Source organism: Alosa alosa, chromosome 9 (assembly GCF_017589495.1).
Source record: "Alosa alosa isolate M-15738 ecotype Scorff River chromosome 9, AALO_Geno_1.1, whole genome shotgun sequence".
Lineage (NCBI taxonomy): Eukaryota > Metazoa > Chordata > Actinopteri > Clupeiformes > Clupeidae > Alosa > Alosa alosa.
In genome coordinates this window covers 13,188,133-13,204,267 of record NC_063197.1, presented here as the reverse complement: position 1 = coordinate 13,204,267, position 16,135 = coordinate 13,188,133, and the positions used below count along the sequence as shown (strand labels likewise).

General features: G+C 42.5%; 2 protein-coding genes across 2 annotated transcripts; one reads left to right on the top strand and one right to left on the bottom strand.

Annotated features, from left to right (window-relative positions):
• Positions 1-525: 525 nt before the first annotated feature.
• spata18 (spermatogenesis associated 18) lies at positions 526-9,675 on the bottom strand. Its single transcript, XM_048252056.1, is given in 12 exon segments — positions 526-660; positions 1,175-1,240; positions 1,654-1,777; positions 2,274-2,449; positions 2,787-2,945; positions 3,387-3,618; positions 4,159-4,293; positions 4,536-4,657; positions 7,509-7,540; positions 7,543-7,623; positions 8,463-8,568; positions 9,300-9,675. Coding segments are annotated over 12 exon segments (1,371 nt in total). The 5' UTR covers positions 9,387-9,675; the 3' UTR covers positions 526-609.
• Positions 9,676-10,650: 975 nt separating this feature from the next.
• Positions 10,651-16,056, top strand: sgcb (sarcoglycan, beta (dystrophin-associated glycoprotein)). The gene is made up of 6 exons (XM_048253745.1): positions 10,651-10,794; positions 11,752-11,961; positions 12,206-12,391; positions 12,666-12,857; positions 13,028-13,159; positions 14,387-16,056. Exons 1-6 carry the CDS (start codon positions 10,720-10,722, stop codon positions 14,591-14,593), a joined length of 1,002 nt encoding a protein of 333 aa, XP_048109702.1. The 5' UTR covers positions 10,651-10,719; the 3' UTR covers positions 14,594-16,056.
• Positions 16,057-16,135: the final 79 nt, after the last annotated feature.

Below are 16,135 nucleotides of genomic sequence, written 5' to 3'. Positions count from 1 at the left end.
GTCAAGTAGCTCAAGTTCTGTAAGTAGCACCTGTGCACAACCAAGAAATCCCTTGTGCCATCTCAACAAAACTGAATCTGAGGTTATATGCATCCTTATGTTATTGAGAGAAAAGCGGCTGAGGACAAATTTATTATCAATGCATACAAATTTCTATTTGATTTACTAACACCCAAACTATATCTTTCAGAATTCAGAATTCAAACATATCTTTATAGATTTCAGAAAAGTGCTACTGTGCAGGTTTTACTTAACTAAAAAAAAACTATAAAATTGACTGTAAAATACAATTTGAAGCACCATTCCTTGAGATTAATACTGTAAACTACACACGAGACAGATTAAAATGATGAAAACATGCAAACACCCTAATAATCTATAGCACTCTGAAAAGTTTGTTATGAAATACACCTCATCGTAGAAGGAGATTAATATTAAAAAATATCTAATCAAGATAATAAGTACAGCATTTGCTTTGGTCAGATTTCTCACAAAAATCTTACTATAAAAATCACACACATGGGCTGAATGCAGATTTCTTTAGTCACTTCAACAAAATGATAACATTTAAGTCTGTGTCAAGGGAAAGCTGGAGATCAAGTCCGGGTTTTACAGGCGACTGATGGTAAGACGTTCAGGCGAGAGACTACGGTTGAACATCTGGGACACAGAGATAGACAGAGAGAGAGAGAGAGAGAGAGAGAGAGAGAGAGAGAGAGCAATAGAGAGAGATGGACAGTCAGTTTAAGTATATTCCCCTGAAATATCTAAATGGATAATCCAGAGAGACATAAATTGCTGTTCTACATAATTCTGCCAACTATAGTCTGGCCTAATCTGGGTCTAGTGTAAGTCCATTACAGGACTGATGATTGCCATGCCAAAAGTTCAGTACTCACCCTCATCCCCCGAGAGGATTGCATAGGTGTAGCAGTGAGACAGAAAAAAGAGCTTAGCTAATGGTATACACATTTCATTAAGGTCTTCAATGTCTTTTCAGTTAATTGAACTCTTCAATGGGCTTGTTGGAAAGAATAGCACCATAAAACACAAGGCAAAATGAAGACATTAGGATTTTAAATGTTTTTTGTATGTCCTGACTTATGGCTGTCACTGTCCATGTCACAGCACAGAGTGTTGAGTTCATAGGCTCTCAGTCGTCATAGAAACTTACAAGTGTGCGAGTGGGGCTTCCGGAACGAGAGCGCACAGGACTAGAGCTCCTACTTCTGCTCCTCCACTTTGATAGAGACCATAGAACACAGAACACAGACGAACACAGAACACAGAACACAGACGAACACAAAACACAGAAGAACACAGAACATAGAAGAAGAACACAGAATGTTGGGGAACAGAACACAGAACATAGAACACAGAAGTTAGTTCCACCTGTTAGTTCCACCTGAACTGATCTTTCTTCTTACACTGACTGACAAGACAGGAGCTTCCATTTTTTGGGAACGGCATCCTCTGATGGCTATAAATGGAGTAAAGCTGCTGACAGAAAGTCGTTGGCTTCACGTCTGAATAAAGACCAAGACTATTAGGATGACATGAAATTCTACTTGCTCAAGCCTAACTTTTCTGTTCGCTCTGCCTTTGGGATAACTATGACTGCCTGCTGCTAGCCGTTACCAGAGCTGACTTTACCAGAGCGCCTCTCCGGGTTACGGCCTCCCCCTTCACGATGACGGCGTCGTCCTCCACCAGGGCTGGCCACACGTGGTACACCACTAGGGGAGCGGTGAACTCCGAGTCATAACTACGCCGATACCTGAGATAGGAATAGAGAGGAGGGAGGAGGGAGGGGTCACTCTTATCTGCTGCAGGCCTATTATGCTTACAGTAATTACTCAGCTGATGAGTCTAGGGAATGTCTAACAACACAGGTGGGGGCTGGGTGTGTATGTGTACATGTATGTGGACTACGAGTGAGTGTGTGTATAAGTTTGTGTATTTGTGTAAACCTGACAACCTGGAGACAGGTTTACAAACTATTTGGGTGTTATGTTGTGGCCAGTGTCTGTGTGTGTGTGTGTGTGTGTGTGTGTGTGTGTGTGTGTGTGTGTGTGTGTGTGTGTGTGTGTGTGTGTGTGTGTGTCTGTGTGTGTGTGTGTGTCTGTATGTGTGTGTGTGTGTGTGTGTGTGTGTGTGTGTCTGTATGTATGTGTGTGTGTGTGTGTGTCTGTATGTGTGTGTGTGTCTGTATGTGTGTGTGTGTGTGTTTTGTGTGTGTGTGTGTGTGTGTGTGTGTGTCTGGTCCCTCTCACTTGATGTCATTGTACAGCTCTCCATCTGTGCTGAAGGCCAGGTCCAGTGGTGGGTCCAGTGTCTGCATGGCGAAGGCTATCCTGCACATCTCCCTGATGAAGCTGCTGATCAGCACAAAGTCTACCTCCGCTGGGAAGGAGATCCGTGGGTTCACATTCATAGCGTTGATCACGTCCTGCACAAACACATAAACAAGTGTAATTCACATGGAACAGACCACCTTTGACCATCAGCCAGGTATCTAGAAGTATTTTGGTTGTAGTAAGAATAAATCACTTTCTTCAAAGCAACAGTAACAAAAACCTTTAAAGTCATGGAAACAAATCGAGTATCTGCACTTTACATTATGTACTTTAAAGGATTCAATTATTTTATAACATGAAATGAGAGTCTGCAAGAAGTCTGCAAGATGTTTTTTAATGACTACTTAAAAAAGTGGATTCCTGCAGCATAGCCCCTTTACAATTTTGCACTACTCAGAGTGTCCAGGAGAGTCAGAGGATTACACTTACATTGACACTGGCTTGGACGTCATAGAGGTCAAGGTTTCGGACAATATAATCCATCACTGCATCTTCAAGGGTCTCTGGCCCAAAGTGGGAAGGACCCAGAGTCTTCCGTACGCGTAGCTTAAACTGCCTGAACGCCAGCTTAGCAGCCTGAAATGACTCCTGTAATGACAACGCAAAGGTCAGTCAGCACTGCAGTATAAACATGCTATCTGGGCATCAGGTCACAGTAAGATCATACAACAGGTCCGTGGCAAGTCCAGGACAGCGAGTGTCATGTTAACCAAATGATTCCAATCTGTTATGTTTGCACAGAGCAAACACTGTTTACTAAAGCAATCCATTCTCACACACTATCACCTTACATAAATAGCAACCATGGTGAGTTTAAGCTGCAAACACACACATCATTCACGCCTCTCTCTAACCCTACAGGCCTTTTTCTGTCACCACCAGTGACTTCATATACTCTCAGTCGTCATATGAGCTTCAAATTGTGCACATAGGGTTCAAAGATGACTCTTTTGTTCCGGAACCTACTATCCCTCTCGGAAACGCTCCATCATTCTGGCATTAGCAGCTTTAGCAGCAGCAGCATCGTACCACGGCAGCGATGAAGATGATCCTCTGGACAGTCTCCAGGTCGTCGATGTAGCGGCGCAGCAAGCTCTGGGCCTCCAGACGCTCGGTGGCATACAGGTCGCTGAAGCGTGACACCAGCCGGGCGTGGCGGGCTGAGTTGGTGAGCTGGGCGCGTGTGGGGGACTCGCTCCTCAGAGGGCTGCTAGCACGACTGCGCGGGGGAAGAGGACTCGGAGAGCGACTCCTTACCAGCCTGGACACGGACAGAATGATATATAGAGGCAAAGAAAAAGAAAAGAAATGAATGAATGAATGAATGAATGAATGAATGAATGAATGAATGAAGGAAGGAAGGTCAACCCAAAACTGAGGGTGCCAAACTTAGCTGATTGTGATGTAGCTGTTAGCTGATATGTGTGTGTGTGTGTGTGTGTGTGTGTGTGTGTGTGTGTGTGTGTGTGTGTGTGTGTGTGTGTGTGTGTTGAATGGGTGGGGTGGGGGTATATGAGTGTGTGTGTGTGTGTGTGTGTGTGTGTGTGTGTGTGTGTGTGTGTGTGTGTGTGTGTGTGTGTTGAAGGGTGGGGTGGGGGGTATATGTGTGGGTGTGGGTGTGTGTGTGTGTGTGTGTGTGTGTGTGTGTGTGTGTGTGTGTGTGTGTGTGTGTGTGGTGAAGGGTGGGGTGGGGGTATATGTGTGTGTGGGGTGTGTGTGTGTGTGTGTGTGTGTGTGTGTGTGTGTGTGTGTGTGTGTTGAAGGGTGGGGTGGGGGTATATGAGTGTGTGAAATGACTCACCTCTCCTGCAGCACTGTCTTCTCGGCCGTCAGGATGGACACCTCATCTCTCAGCATACGCACTTGCCTCTCGTAGTCATCAAACACGTCCAGTTTCCTCTTGTACAGCTCTACCTGATCCTGAGCTGAACGCAACCTTGCATACGCATGCGGACACACACACACACAAAACCCAACATAAATACTCACACATGTGCACAAGCTAGCATAAATGCTCACACATGCAAGCTATTACAGTGTAAACCACTTAAAGAAAAGTATCTCATAAATGCGTCATGAACCATGATCACAGATATAAGGCACATACATTCACACAACATCAGCCGTGACATCATACACCTATACACACAAATACATCTTATCCTCCTGCAGACTCACTCTGCCCTCAGCTGCAGGATTTCGTCCTCGGTGGCAAGCAGGGTGGTGGCCGATTTGTTCTTAGTGTCGTCCAGTGCCAACTGGGCATCAACAAGGCTGGAAGTGCAGAGCACCATGTCATTCTACTATATTAGGCTACTTTATGATGCACAACATGGAGTAAGACTTTAAGATATGATATTACTGGAGAGGAATACCTGCTCAATTAAATGTGCATATGTCTAGTTTGATAAATTGTAGAATTAATCTCTTCATCTAGAGGAAATCATTATTGCAAGTGCTAATTACCGATTTGTTCAATTATAGAAATAAGTGTCTTTTCCCATTTAGATATCATACTCTAATTTGGTACATCTGATGTGATTTATAGTGTATAATTCTGCGTAATAGCAATGTGTCGGCTTTTGCTAACACACGATAGCAATAGGCGAGTGATAGAGGGTGTGTGAGTGGTTGAGAGTGTGTGAGTGATAGAGAGTGTGTGAGTGGTAGAGAGTGTGTGTGAGTGATAGAGAGGGTGTGAGTAGTAGAGAGTGTGGGAGTAGTAGAGAGTGTGGGAGTAGTAGAGAGTGTGTGAGTAGCAGAGAGTGTGTGAGTGATAGAGAGGGTGTGAGTGGTAGAGAGGGTGTGAGTGATAGAGAGGGTGTGAGTGGTAGAGAGGGTGTGAGTGGTAGAGAGGGTGTGGAGTGTGTGAATGGTAGAGAGTGTGTGAATGGTAGAGAGTGTGTGAATGGTAGAGAGTGTGTGAATGGTAGAGAGTGTGTGAATGGTAGAGAGGGTGTGAATGGTAGAGAGTGTGTGAGTGGTAGAGAGGGTGTGAGTAGTAGAGAGGGTGTGAGTAGTAGTGTGTGAGTGGTAGAGAGGGTGTGAGTGGTAGAGAGGGTGTGAGTGGTAGAGAGTGTGTGAATGGTAGAGAGGGTGTGAATAGTAGAGAGGGTGTGAATGGTAGAGAGTGTGTGAGTGATAGAGAGGGTGTGAGTGGTAGAGAGGGTGTGAGTGGTAGAGAGTGTGTGAGTGGTAGAGAGTGTGTGAGTGATAGAGAGGGTGTGAGTGGTAGAGAGTGTGTGAGTGATAGAGAGGGTGTGAGTGGTAGAGAGTGTGTGAATGGTAGAGAGTGTGTGAATGGTAGAGAGTGTGTGAATGGTAGAGAGTGTGTGAGTGATAGAGAGGGTGTGAGTGGTAGAGAGTGTGTGAATGGTAGAGAGTGTGTGAATGGTAGAGAGTGTGTGAGTGATAGAGAGGGTGTGAGTGGTAGAGAGTGTGTGAATGGTAGAGAGTGTGTGAATGGTAGAGAGTGTGTGAATGGTAGAGAGTGTGTGAGTGATAGAGAGGGTGTGAGTAGTAGTGTGTGAGTGGTAGAGAGGGTGTGAATGGTAGAGAGTGTGTGAATGGTAGAGAGTGTGTGAATGGTAGAGAGGGTGTGAATGGTAGAGAGTGTGTGAATGGTAGAGAGTGTGTGAATGGTAGAGAGTGTGTGAATGGTAGAGAGTGTGTGAATGGTAGAGAGTGTGTGAGTGGTAGAGAGTGTGTGAGTGATAGAGAGGGTGTGAGTAGTAGAGAGTGTGTGAGTGGTAGAGAGTGTGTGAGTGGTAGAGAGGGTGTGAGTAGTAGTGTGTGAGTGGTAGAGAGGGTGTGAGTGGTAGAGAGGGTGTGAGTGGTAGAGAGTGTGTGAATGGTAGAGAGGGTGTGAATGGTAGAGAGGGTGTGAGTGGTAGAGAGTGTGTGAATGGTAGAGAGGGTGTGAGTGGTAGAGAGTGTGTGAATGGTAGAGAGGGTGTGAATGGTAGAGAGGGTGTGAGTAGTAGTGTGTGAGTGGTAGAGAGGGTGTGAGTGGTAGAGAGGGTGTGAGTAGTAGAGAGGGTGTGAGTAGTAGTGTGTGAGTGGTAGAGAGGGTGTGAGTGGTAGAGAGGGTGTGAATGGTAGAGAGGGTGTGAATGGTAGAGAGTGTGTGAATGGTAGAGAGTGTGTATGGTAGAGAGGGTGTGAATGGTAGAGAGTGTGTGAATGGTAGAGAGTGTGTGAGTGATAGAGAGGGTGTGAGTAGTAGAGAGTGTGGGAGTAGTAGAGAGTGTGTGAGTAGTAGAGAGCGTGTGAGTGGTAGAGAGTGTGTGAGTGGTAGAGAGGGTGTGAATGGTAGAGAGTGTGTGAGTGATAGAGAGGGTGTGAGTGGTAGAGAGTGTGTCATGAGTGCAACCCATGGCGCTCAATGTATTGTAATGTAATGTTTATTTGATCATTAGGGTATACCTCCTTTGGTTGGTCATAGGACTTGAACAGACCTTTAGTTCCTTACATCCAACAAAAACAATTTACCTATTTTCATTATTTACTGTTCAAATGGATGCAATAATATAATTCAACTCATTATTCATTATTTGTTCACAAATTTACGCAAAACATTTTCACCGCCGAATACAAAACCAGATAACTCAATTATGAGTAGCTTATTTATCGTTTCATGATGTAGGCTAAAGATCTAGCTATGTGGTAAATGTCAGGTGATTGTCTAATTTCACTCCTAACTTCACAATGGCCATGGAGGATAGCCTGGTTACCACCAGACCACTTCTCAAATCTCAATTGCTAACAGGTTTATCTGGGTTCTCCCAGGCTACATGGAGGATGTTCTGATGAAGAATCTATACTGTCAGCATCATTACCACAGCCAAGTTGAAATAGAAAAAATGAACTTCAAGATGGTCTATCGCATCATTGCATTTAAAGAATCACTTCAAATGTGCTTGAAAGTAAGGAGTACTTAATGCTCATATTCATATAAAAAATATGAATACTCAAGTAAAGTACACACACTCAAAAATCATACTTAAGTACAGTAATCAAGTAAATGTACTTAGTTACTGTCCACCCCTGCACACACACACACACACACACACACACAACTTAAGTACAGTAATCAAGTAAATGTACTTAGTTACTGTCCACCCCTGCACACACACACACACACACACTTACCTGAATGAGGTTAAGGCTGGTGTCCGGAGAAAGGAGGAGGATGCCATGGTAAAGCAGGTACCAAGCCAAGGCAGCAACCGAGTTTTGAGAGTTTCCACGCCTGCATAATGCCCACCTGAAAAAGGGAACATGATTTTAGTCATCAGAGGAGCATCTTATAGCAAAACCAAGCACTTTAAAACCTTTATTTCCCAGCCTGTTTTAACAGAATAAACACACAGAATCCATTTCAGATGGGTAGTGTGAAGTCTACAGGGTTGGGTAGTAACGGATTACATGTAATTCAGGGACATATTTATTGAAGTAATCTAAAAGTAATCCTAAAGTAATCAAATTATGTTACATGTTTTTGGTAATCCAACTGATTACGTTACTGATTACAAAAATTGCCATGTAATTTGTAGTCAGTAATGGATTACATTTCAAAGTAATTTGACCCAACCCTGGAAGTCTAACACAATCTTCATAGTCCTCCATACAACTGAATAGGTACTCAACCTATTTGGAATACGATACACAGAAAAAGAAAACCTACTGTATCCAGAAGTCTTCTGAGCTATACAATAGCCATTACAATAAAATCATGTAAAACATGTCTTAGTTTATAGTGTGTTAGTACCGTAGTTACAATACCAAACATTTACTCAAGTGGAGGTCTTATCTAACACTCCAACAGGGAAGGTAACCAGGTGACCAAGTTTGATTTATGGTTCACTGATGGTCTTTTAAGGTCATTGTAAAACTTAGGGCTATTGAGAGGACATGGAAAACAGTGTTGACTAGGTCAGAAAACAGGACCATACCAGTACAGTAGACCATACACTACAATAGACAAATTATCTACAGGAGGAAGATAATCAATATTAGCAGTCACTCCTTTTGCCTAAGAAACGTGCTGGACGGAACATGCAGAGAGAGCACATTTAATATACAGTGCAGAACTTCTGACAATACCCTCTCTTGCAGTTTGGTTGAGTATTGAAAAGAGTTGGCCCTGGATTTTGGAAGTGAGTTCCACCAGCTCACAGCACCGATTCAGGTTTTGGTCGCATGAGATCACCTGAAAGTAAGTGAGTAAGACATTGAAGTTGGCTTTCTTGACTTTACAATTTATCATGTACTGGATTGAGCAACCTATTGTTTGTGGTAGGCTATATTAACATGTAGGCCTTTACATGTGTAAAGTATAGTGAATGCACCATTAGTGGCATGACAGGTGCCAGACTAATTCACATGTAATGTGGTGTGAAATGTGATGAAACATGAGTAGCCGCAGAGACAGAAACATTTGTTTGTTTTAATGAAAAAAAACTCACAACTAGGCTACTTTCAAAATGCTCCGCTCACTAAATACATGGGGGCGTGCCACACTACATCCCCAGGATAGCCTAGAATGGCTGAGTGGTCGCCCTGACAACCGGCGTCCGTAGTAACCAAACTTTGTCAAATGTATGCATAAAACAAGCGAACTCGAATGATTTGATACAATGCATTGCAAACATTGTTTGCACTGTGTTCTATATCCTGTTAGGATTCTGTGCGGTAACTTAATGGATACAAGCCGACGGAACTATGTTCTACATAAGCTAAACAGTTCCACTCAGAAATGCTTGCCATTTTATTTGGTTGAGCACCTATGTAACACTTCATACATTCCTGAAAGTCTTAGACAGCCATCCTGTACCAGTAAAGTTAAATTAACATGAGCCAATGCAGGACTAGCATATATCGGATAGCCTCACTGATTTAAGCAAGAGCATGCGTAAATAATTTATGATTTCGCTAACTTACATGATAGTCTTTGTACCACGACTCTAATTTCTGTTGCAGAAGGCTGAAGGATGATGAGTTCACCAGCCTCCGTAGACTGTCTGCCATGTCCGTTTTAATCACTCCTAATCCAGCAAAAGGTTTCCTGATCGTCCCCACTTGCTGTAACAGGCCTTTGTTAATCCGGCGCGAGTGCGCCCCTGACAGGCGCGCGCTCTGTATTTATAGGCTACACCTCGTAAAATAAGAAAAGAGAAAAGTTCCTGCCCTTGACGTTCTTTCGATGCTAGGGACGCTGAGCTCCATCAGTTGTAGCAACGCCGACGCTTAATGGCCGAGAGCAGAGCACATTATTGTGAAAAGCTCACTGAGCACGCCGCAGGTGCTTTGCTCCATTGTGACCGTTTACCTGCGCCAGGTCAGGTGCTGACGATGCCTCTGTGATGTAAACGAGACTGTTGAAATGTCATACTGGGACACACACCACGTTACACATAGGTGTTCGGTGTCAATGGCTGAAGGGGTTGACCACCCTGTGATGGAACTGTGCACCTAAAACCTAACATGTATGACAAAAGTGCTCAAACTGTCCATCACTATCCGATAAGATAAGCATTTTGTTGGTTAAAACAAATTAGATTTAGATAGATAGATAGATACTTTATTGATCCCCGAGGGGAAATTCAGGGGGGTCTCAGTAGCATACAGACATTACACACAACATGCACTTACAGCAGAAATGGTAAATATAAGTATAAGTATAAACATATAACCAAACTCCACTGTACAATAGAGACAGTAGGAGATAAGAAAAACTAACTAAACTAAATACTAAATATACTATATAAATAAATGTAAAAAATCCAGTGTGCTTGAGGGTGATCAAGCATGAGACGCTTGTAGTGACAGGGCCTGTAGTTCTGTGTGCATGGTGAGGTGCTCAAGAGAGTGAGTGTCATGGTGAAGGTGCAAAAAGTAGTCCAACAGTAGTCCTTTAGTTATGTGTGCATGGTAAGGTGCTCAAGAGGGTGAGTGTCATGGTGAAGGTGCAAAAAGTAGTCAATTAGTCCAACAGTGCAACAGTGCAATAATAAGGTCTAGAGACCAGCATAAATAATATGGACAATATGCTCATTTGTCCTACTCATTGCCCACCCTGGTGGTTCACAGAGTACAGCCCGTTTGTATCAATGGACATCCTTTATTTGGAATTTCCTTTTTAGGAGCCTCATTGTAATTTCCCGGTTGGCTCATTTTAGAAGGGAATGGACCATTTTTCATTGTGGAAACTGCATGATTTTAGTCGATTTCGCTAATGATTTCTGTAATTTTGCATAGGCCTACTCCTTGTAATGTAAAGTTTTAGAATTCCACTATTCGACTACCATGCTATCACTGAAATTGAACTTGGCCACGGTATAATAGCCTGCGCTATGGTAAAATGGTTTCTTCCGAGAGCTATTCTAAGCTGTCAAACGCTGCAGAGAGAGGGAGGGTCAACATGGCGTCCGAGCAGGTCTGTTTTGGAAGCGATGTACCATTTTCTTTGTATCGTTTGACTATTATATGGTTTCTAATAGTTTAATAGGTGCTTCATCAAATGTTTTTCAACACGGAAAGTCTTTATTTTTGAATGTGTTTAGGTTTGCTTTATTGTATGGAAAACGGAATGCGCCAGTCTTGCTTATGTTTTGCGCCGCCTATGGAAAAAATGAGTAGCCTAGTATAATTTGTGGCACTCACGACTACGTTGTCCGCTATAGAAGATTTGATTTCATAAAGGTGTTAAGCCCATATATGTTTCAAATGACTTTCTGCTACGGTTGATGCGTCAAGAGAAGTATTGGTGTGATTTATTTTTAGGCATGTTTAGAGACAGTGACGAGTGCTTCAGATATTTCTATGCACTCCTGAGGGAAGCAGTATCCCAGCAGAGTGCACAGCAGACTAGTCCATAAATTGTCTCGTAAGGATGTGTGTTATTGGCTTCTGAATTTTAGATCATTATTATCAGGCTTATGTCGTTTAGTCCTCTACTGCAAATTGGCTCCTCTGACAAACAAAATGTCTATTTTGCTTCGTTTTTTTGCTATCACAATATCTTGGCATTGGAGTTGTGCAGATCAGATGTTTGGATGGATATTGTTTTGTTAGCAGTGTTTTGTTTAATTCATCAATTAAACAAAACATTGTCTGGCAATTTTAAGAGAATAGGCGACTAATGGTTCAACATGGTTTCCAATGAATAAGCTTATTATAGTAACATTGAGTGCCATAACATAATAGCCTGTTACCGTAATAGACTCCCATGATGACATTTAAAGGTTAGGTTTAAGCCCTTTACTTTATTCATAATACAAAACACATGACAGCTTGTGTTGTGATTTAGTTTCAATGTATGTCTGTTGCAGCAGTTACAAAATTGTAACGCTTAATCTATTCTGTGTGTTAATGGTTTTGTTCTGTCCTGAAGGAGAGCTCCAATGGACCGGTGAAGCGGTCAATGAGGGAGAAGGCCATTGAGCGCCGCACCGCCAACAAGGAACACAACAGCAACTTCAAGGCCGGCTATGTGCCCATCGAAGAGGAGCGTCTGCACAAGACAGGGCTACGGGGACGCAAGGGCAACATGGCCATTTGCATCATTGTCCTGCTCTTCCTGCTGGCTCTCATCAACCTCATAGTAAGTCCTGTGTGTGTATTAAGAGCTTATTACAGTCCTGTCCCAGGGTAGGATTGATGTCAAAGTTTAAATTGTGGGAATGACACTTTTGATTCTCTCCCTGTCTCGTCTTTACCGCTCTTTCTGATCCAATACACATTGATTACTTTGGGAAATACAAAAATATCAATATGTTAATACTCTTCTTTATTTATTTACTACTCTCTCTCTCTCTCTCTCTCTCTGATGTGTTGAATGCGTCCAGATTACTTTGGTGATCTGGACAGTCATTCGTATAGGCCCCAATGGCTGTGATAGCATGGAGTTCCATGAGAGTGGTCTGCTGCGTTTCAAGCAGAAGGCAGATATGGGTATAGTGCACCCTCTTCAAAAGAGCACAGTGGGTGGCAGGAAGGACCAAGACCTGATCATCACTGGCAACAATAACCCGGTAACCACACAACTACACACACACACACACACACAAACAAACAAACATTCTTTCTCCCGTGTACACTATAGTGGAATGCCTGCTGAATGCATTATGTGTGTCTAATCGAATGTTTAATGTTAATCTGTGAGTGTGCTTTTGTCTTTGTCTATGTGTGTGTCTATGCTTGTTTTGTGTGTGTGGGTGCGTGGGTGCATGTGTGTGTGTGTGTGTGTGTGTGTGTGGGTGCGTGTGTGTCTGTGTGTGTGTGTGTGTGTGAGAATGTGTGCTACAGGTAGTGTTTGAGCAAGGAAACACCAAGTTGAGTGTTGAAAAGGAGAAGACATCCATCACCAGTGACCTTGGAGTGTCCTTCACTGACCCCCGGACCCAGACCACGTTCTTTAGCACTGACTATGACAGACACGAGTTCCACCTGCCCAAAGGTGTAAAAGTGCTTAGTGTCAAAAAGGCTTCAACAGAAAGGGTAAGTACCATACAAGAATCTCCAAGTAAGCATCAAAGGTTTGTTTTTGTCCTTGCTAAGTGATTTCCTGTGGTGGCACTTCCACCATTAAATGTTTTAAAACTGTGTTTTAAAACCATAAACTTTGGCTTATGATAAATCATTTATTGATGTCTCTCTTGATTTCTCAGATAACCAGCAATGCATCATCTGACCTGACCATTAAAGGAGATGGCAAGGCCATAGTCCGTGGTAACGAGGGAGTATACATCATGGGGAAGACTGTGGAGTTCCGGATAGGGGGAGACGTGGAACTGAAGGCTGTGAGTTGAGAAACTATTGGATCGTTTGGAGCTTTGTGCAATTTCATTGTGAGTTTCCGCATTCCGCCACACCCTCAGTGGCAGTGCCATAAAATAGAACTGCCTGTCCGGCAGCGTGCTTCAGTCCAGAGATGCACTCATTCTCAAGTCAAGTCAAGCCAACTCTGTCAAGTATTGCCATGTTCCAGTCATGTTTGTTATACAGTCTTGTCTTTTGATTACTTGTGAATGGGATGACATTGAGAGTATTCCAATTTTCAGTATTCAATACTGTGTCAGGAAACAAGTACCTGCAGGAGAAGAAATGTGAATTAGATGTACTGCATAGCATAGTGGGTTTCGACAGTGAGTTAAGAGATATAGCAATTCATAAATTGCAGTGGTTGTCATGGATGGAATTTCACAAAACCTGATGTGGTTGTCATGGATGGAATTTCACAAAACTTGATGTGGTTGTCATGATGATCCTAATCAAATTGGGTTCAGAATATCTCACCACAAGATATTGGTGATTGAACCACCATGTTTTTGCATTTACGCTTTTTACTTGATTATGAGTTGGGTTGTTGTGGCTCTGTGAGACCAACATAGCACAAACATTTCACCATCTTTGGCACAACAGTTTTCTAATTACTCTGCAAAAACTGCTATTTTTAGCCTACCTGGCGTTAATAGGGCCCAGTGCCGAGGGGTGGTGGCCCCAGGGGCCTAAAGCTTCTATTCCTTATCAGCCTAGTGGGGCTGCATGCCTACCAAATTGCATTTGCCCCGTTCTGCTGGTGTCCCATGAATCGTCTACCAAAAATGACTGAAATAGGCTAGCACCGTGGTGGTCATAGTAATGTCCCGATGCAGACATTAAGGGCCGTTCACTCCAAGAACGATAACTATAATGATAACTATTAAAAAAATATTGTTCTCGTTAATATGAATGACAACGTTCACACATAAACTATAATGATAACGACATGAAGAATGATATCGTTGGGGATCACTATTTGATTTTGAGAACGATAAAAAGCTGACAGCCAATCACAATCCATCAAATTTTAGCCATCACATTCATCAACACAAGGAGAGACTTTCCTTATCATTGGTCAACCTGGACGCTTTTATCATTATAGTTATAGTTATCGTTCCTGGTGTGAACGGCCCTTTAGTCTGTCTGTCTGTCTGTCAGTCTGACATGTCCTAAGCTGAATCCCTCTCACTTCTTTTTCCCTGCAGGACAACAGCATTGTGCTCAACGGCTCTGTCATGTTTGCCTCCACTCTCATGCCAAAGTCCTCAGCGAAGGGGGAACTCTACTTTGACGAGAACATGATAAGGTATAAGCTGTGCATGTGTGCAGATGGCACACTGTTCCAGGTCCAGGTCAAGTACCGCAACATGGGCTGCGCAACGTCCGACAACCCCTGTGGAATGGCTCACTAAGAGAGAGAGAGAGAGAGAGAGAGAGAAAATCAGGGAGTGAAAGAGATAGAAAAAATGGACTGCAACTACCGTTCCACCCAGTCAGCTAACATGGGAATTCATATCAGGTCATACCTATATTCATGCCCCCCATCCATTTACCCTCATGCACACACGAGAGTAAAACAGAAAGAAAAAAACATGCTGATTAGAGTACCATGTTTAACAAGTAAATTAATAACTTTACACATTATTTTGTGCCATGCAGTATTTTGGCCAAAGATTACTCACTGCTTTAGCTTTGTTTCAGTGCCACTATTTTGTATCGATTTTTGAAACACTACCATGGTTTTTACCCACATGTATTATTATCCTGTCCAAAGTTTACAAGAGTAGAGAGGTGAAAATGAAAATGAAAATGAAGGGATTAATGTAATACTTTTCTAATGTTCCAATGCAGTATTACAGATGCGTCACATCACTTGCCTCCCATCCTATCTGTCCGCACACGCCCAGACACATACCTGAACTGATACTAATACATATCTGTTACACCTACGTTGCTTATCAACCATTTTATGGGCTCATGTACATAACTGCTGGCAGCTTTGTGTGGTGTATAATCCCAAATTTGGATTTGTAGGAATTCACTTTGTTGTGGTGGTACCGCAAAATGGTCACAGCCAATGAGTGATGTTTTCATGGGAATGATGTTGATTTAGAAATTTGTACAACCAGTAATATCTGTCACTCACTGATTATTCAGCACAGCTGGTTTGCTGTTACACATTCAGTTTATACAGTACCTCTCTGAAGAGGCCTTTCTATATTATTCCTGTTTTGTTTTTAGTTTTTGGCCTGAAAAGGCAATGATATTTATCAGCAGTCTCCCTAAACTGGACATGTCTGAAAAGGGGCCACTCACAATGCCTCTCTTTCTTATCACTACTGTCCATGCTAGTCGTGCCAAATATATGTACTTGTGTGTCAGTGTGGTGAAGGAGGTTTCAAGAACCCTTGTCCAGGAGCTTTCCTGAGGTAATCTAGGGTGTTATGATAAATACAATGGTCCTATGTTACTGTAAACTCTTTAAAACGGCATCACTACATCAAGAGATGGTTGATTTGTTGTTAGTCTTGTTGTTGATTTGTTGTGTTTTGTACCGTCTAGGATTATTTTCACTAAAAAGCAACCACTCATCTCATTTCGCCTTACGCTGCAAAAATCAGGAACATGCACTGCGTTATTCTATATATTACACTACAACAAAATCTGTTATTTTTGAGAAACGGTCAGTGCACAGAAAGGAGTGTGCTTATTTTTAATATCTTTTGATAAGATTAATGTAGGAAAAAAAGAGTGGTGTGACATTTTGTGCAATATACCATTTACCGTTATGGGTTTTGATGGCGTTGTTTCATGTGTGGTATTTATTTGAGTTGTCTTTGATTTGACTTGAATAAAACAGAATTAAACCACAAAAGCAGATATTGTCTTTTTTTTCATGAATGTATTTTTTTCTTTTTCATATTTCAGTCTCTGAACAATAATACAACTTTCAA

What these genes read in the sequence shown, in the direction of transcription:
- sgcb (XM_048253745.1), top strand. Translation starts at nt 10,720, where the DNA reads ATGGTTTCTTCCGAGAGCTATTCTAAGCTGTCAAACGCTGCAGAGAGA. An exon ending in TGGCTCTCATCAACCTCATA is followed by an intron (nt 11,962 to 12,205) that starts GTAAGTCCTGTG and finishes GAATGCGTCCAG; the next exon opens with ATTACTTTGGTGATCTGGAC. An exon ending in GAGACGTGGAACTGAAGGCT is followed by an intron (nt 13,160 to 14,386) that starts GTGAGTTGAGAA and finishes TTTTCCCTGCAG; the next exon opens with GACAACAGCATTGTGCTCAA.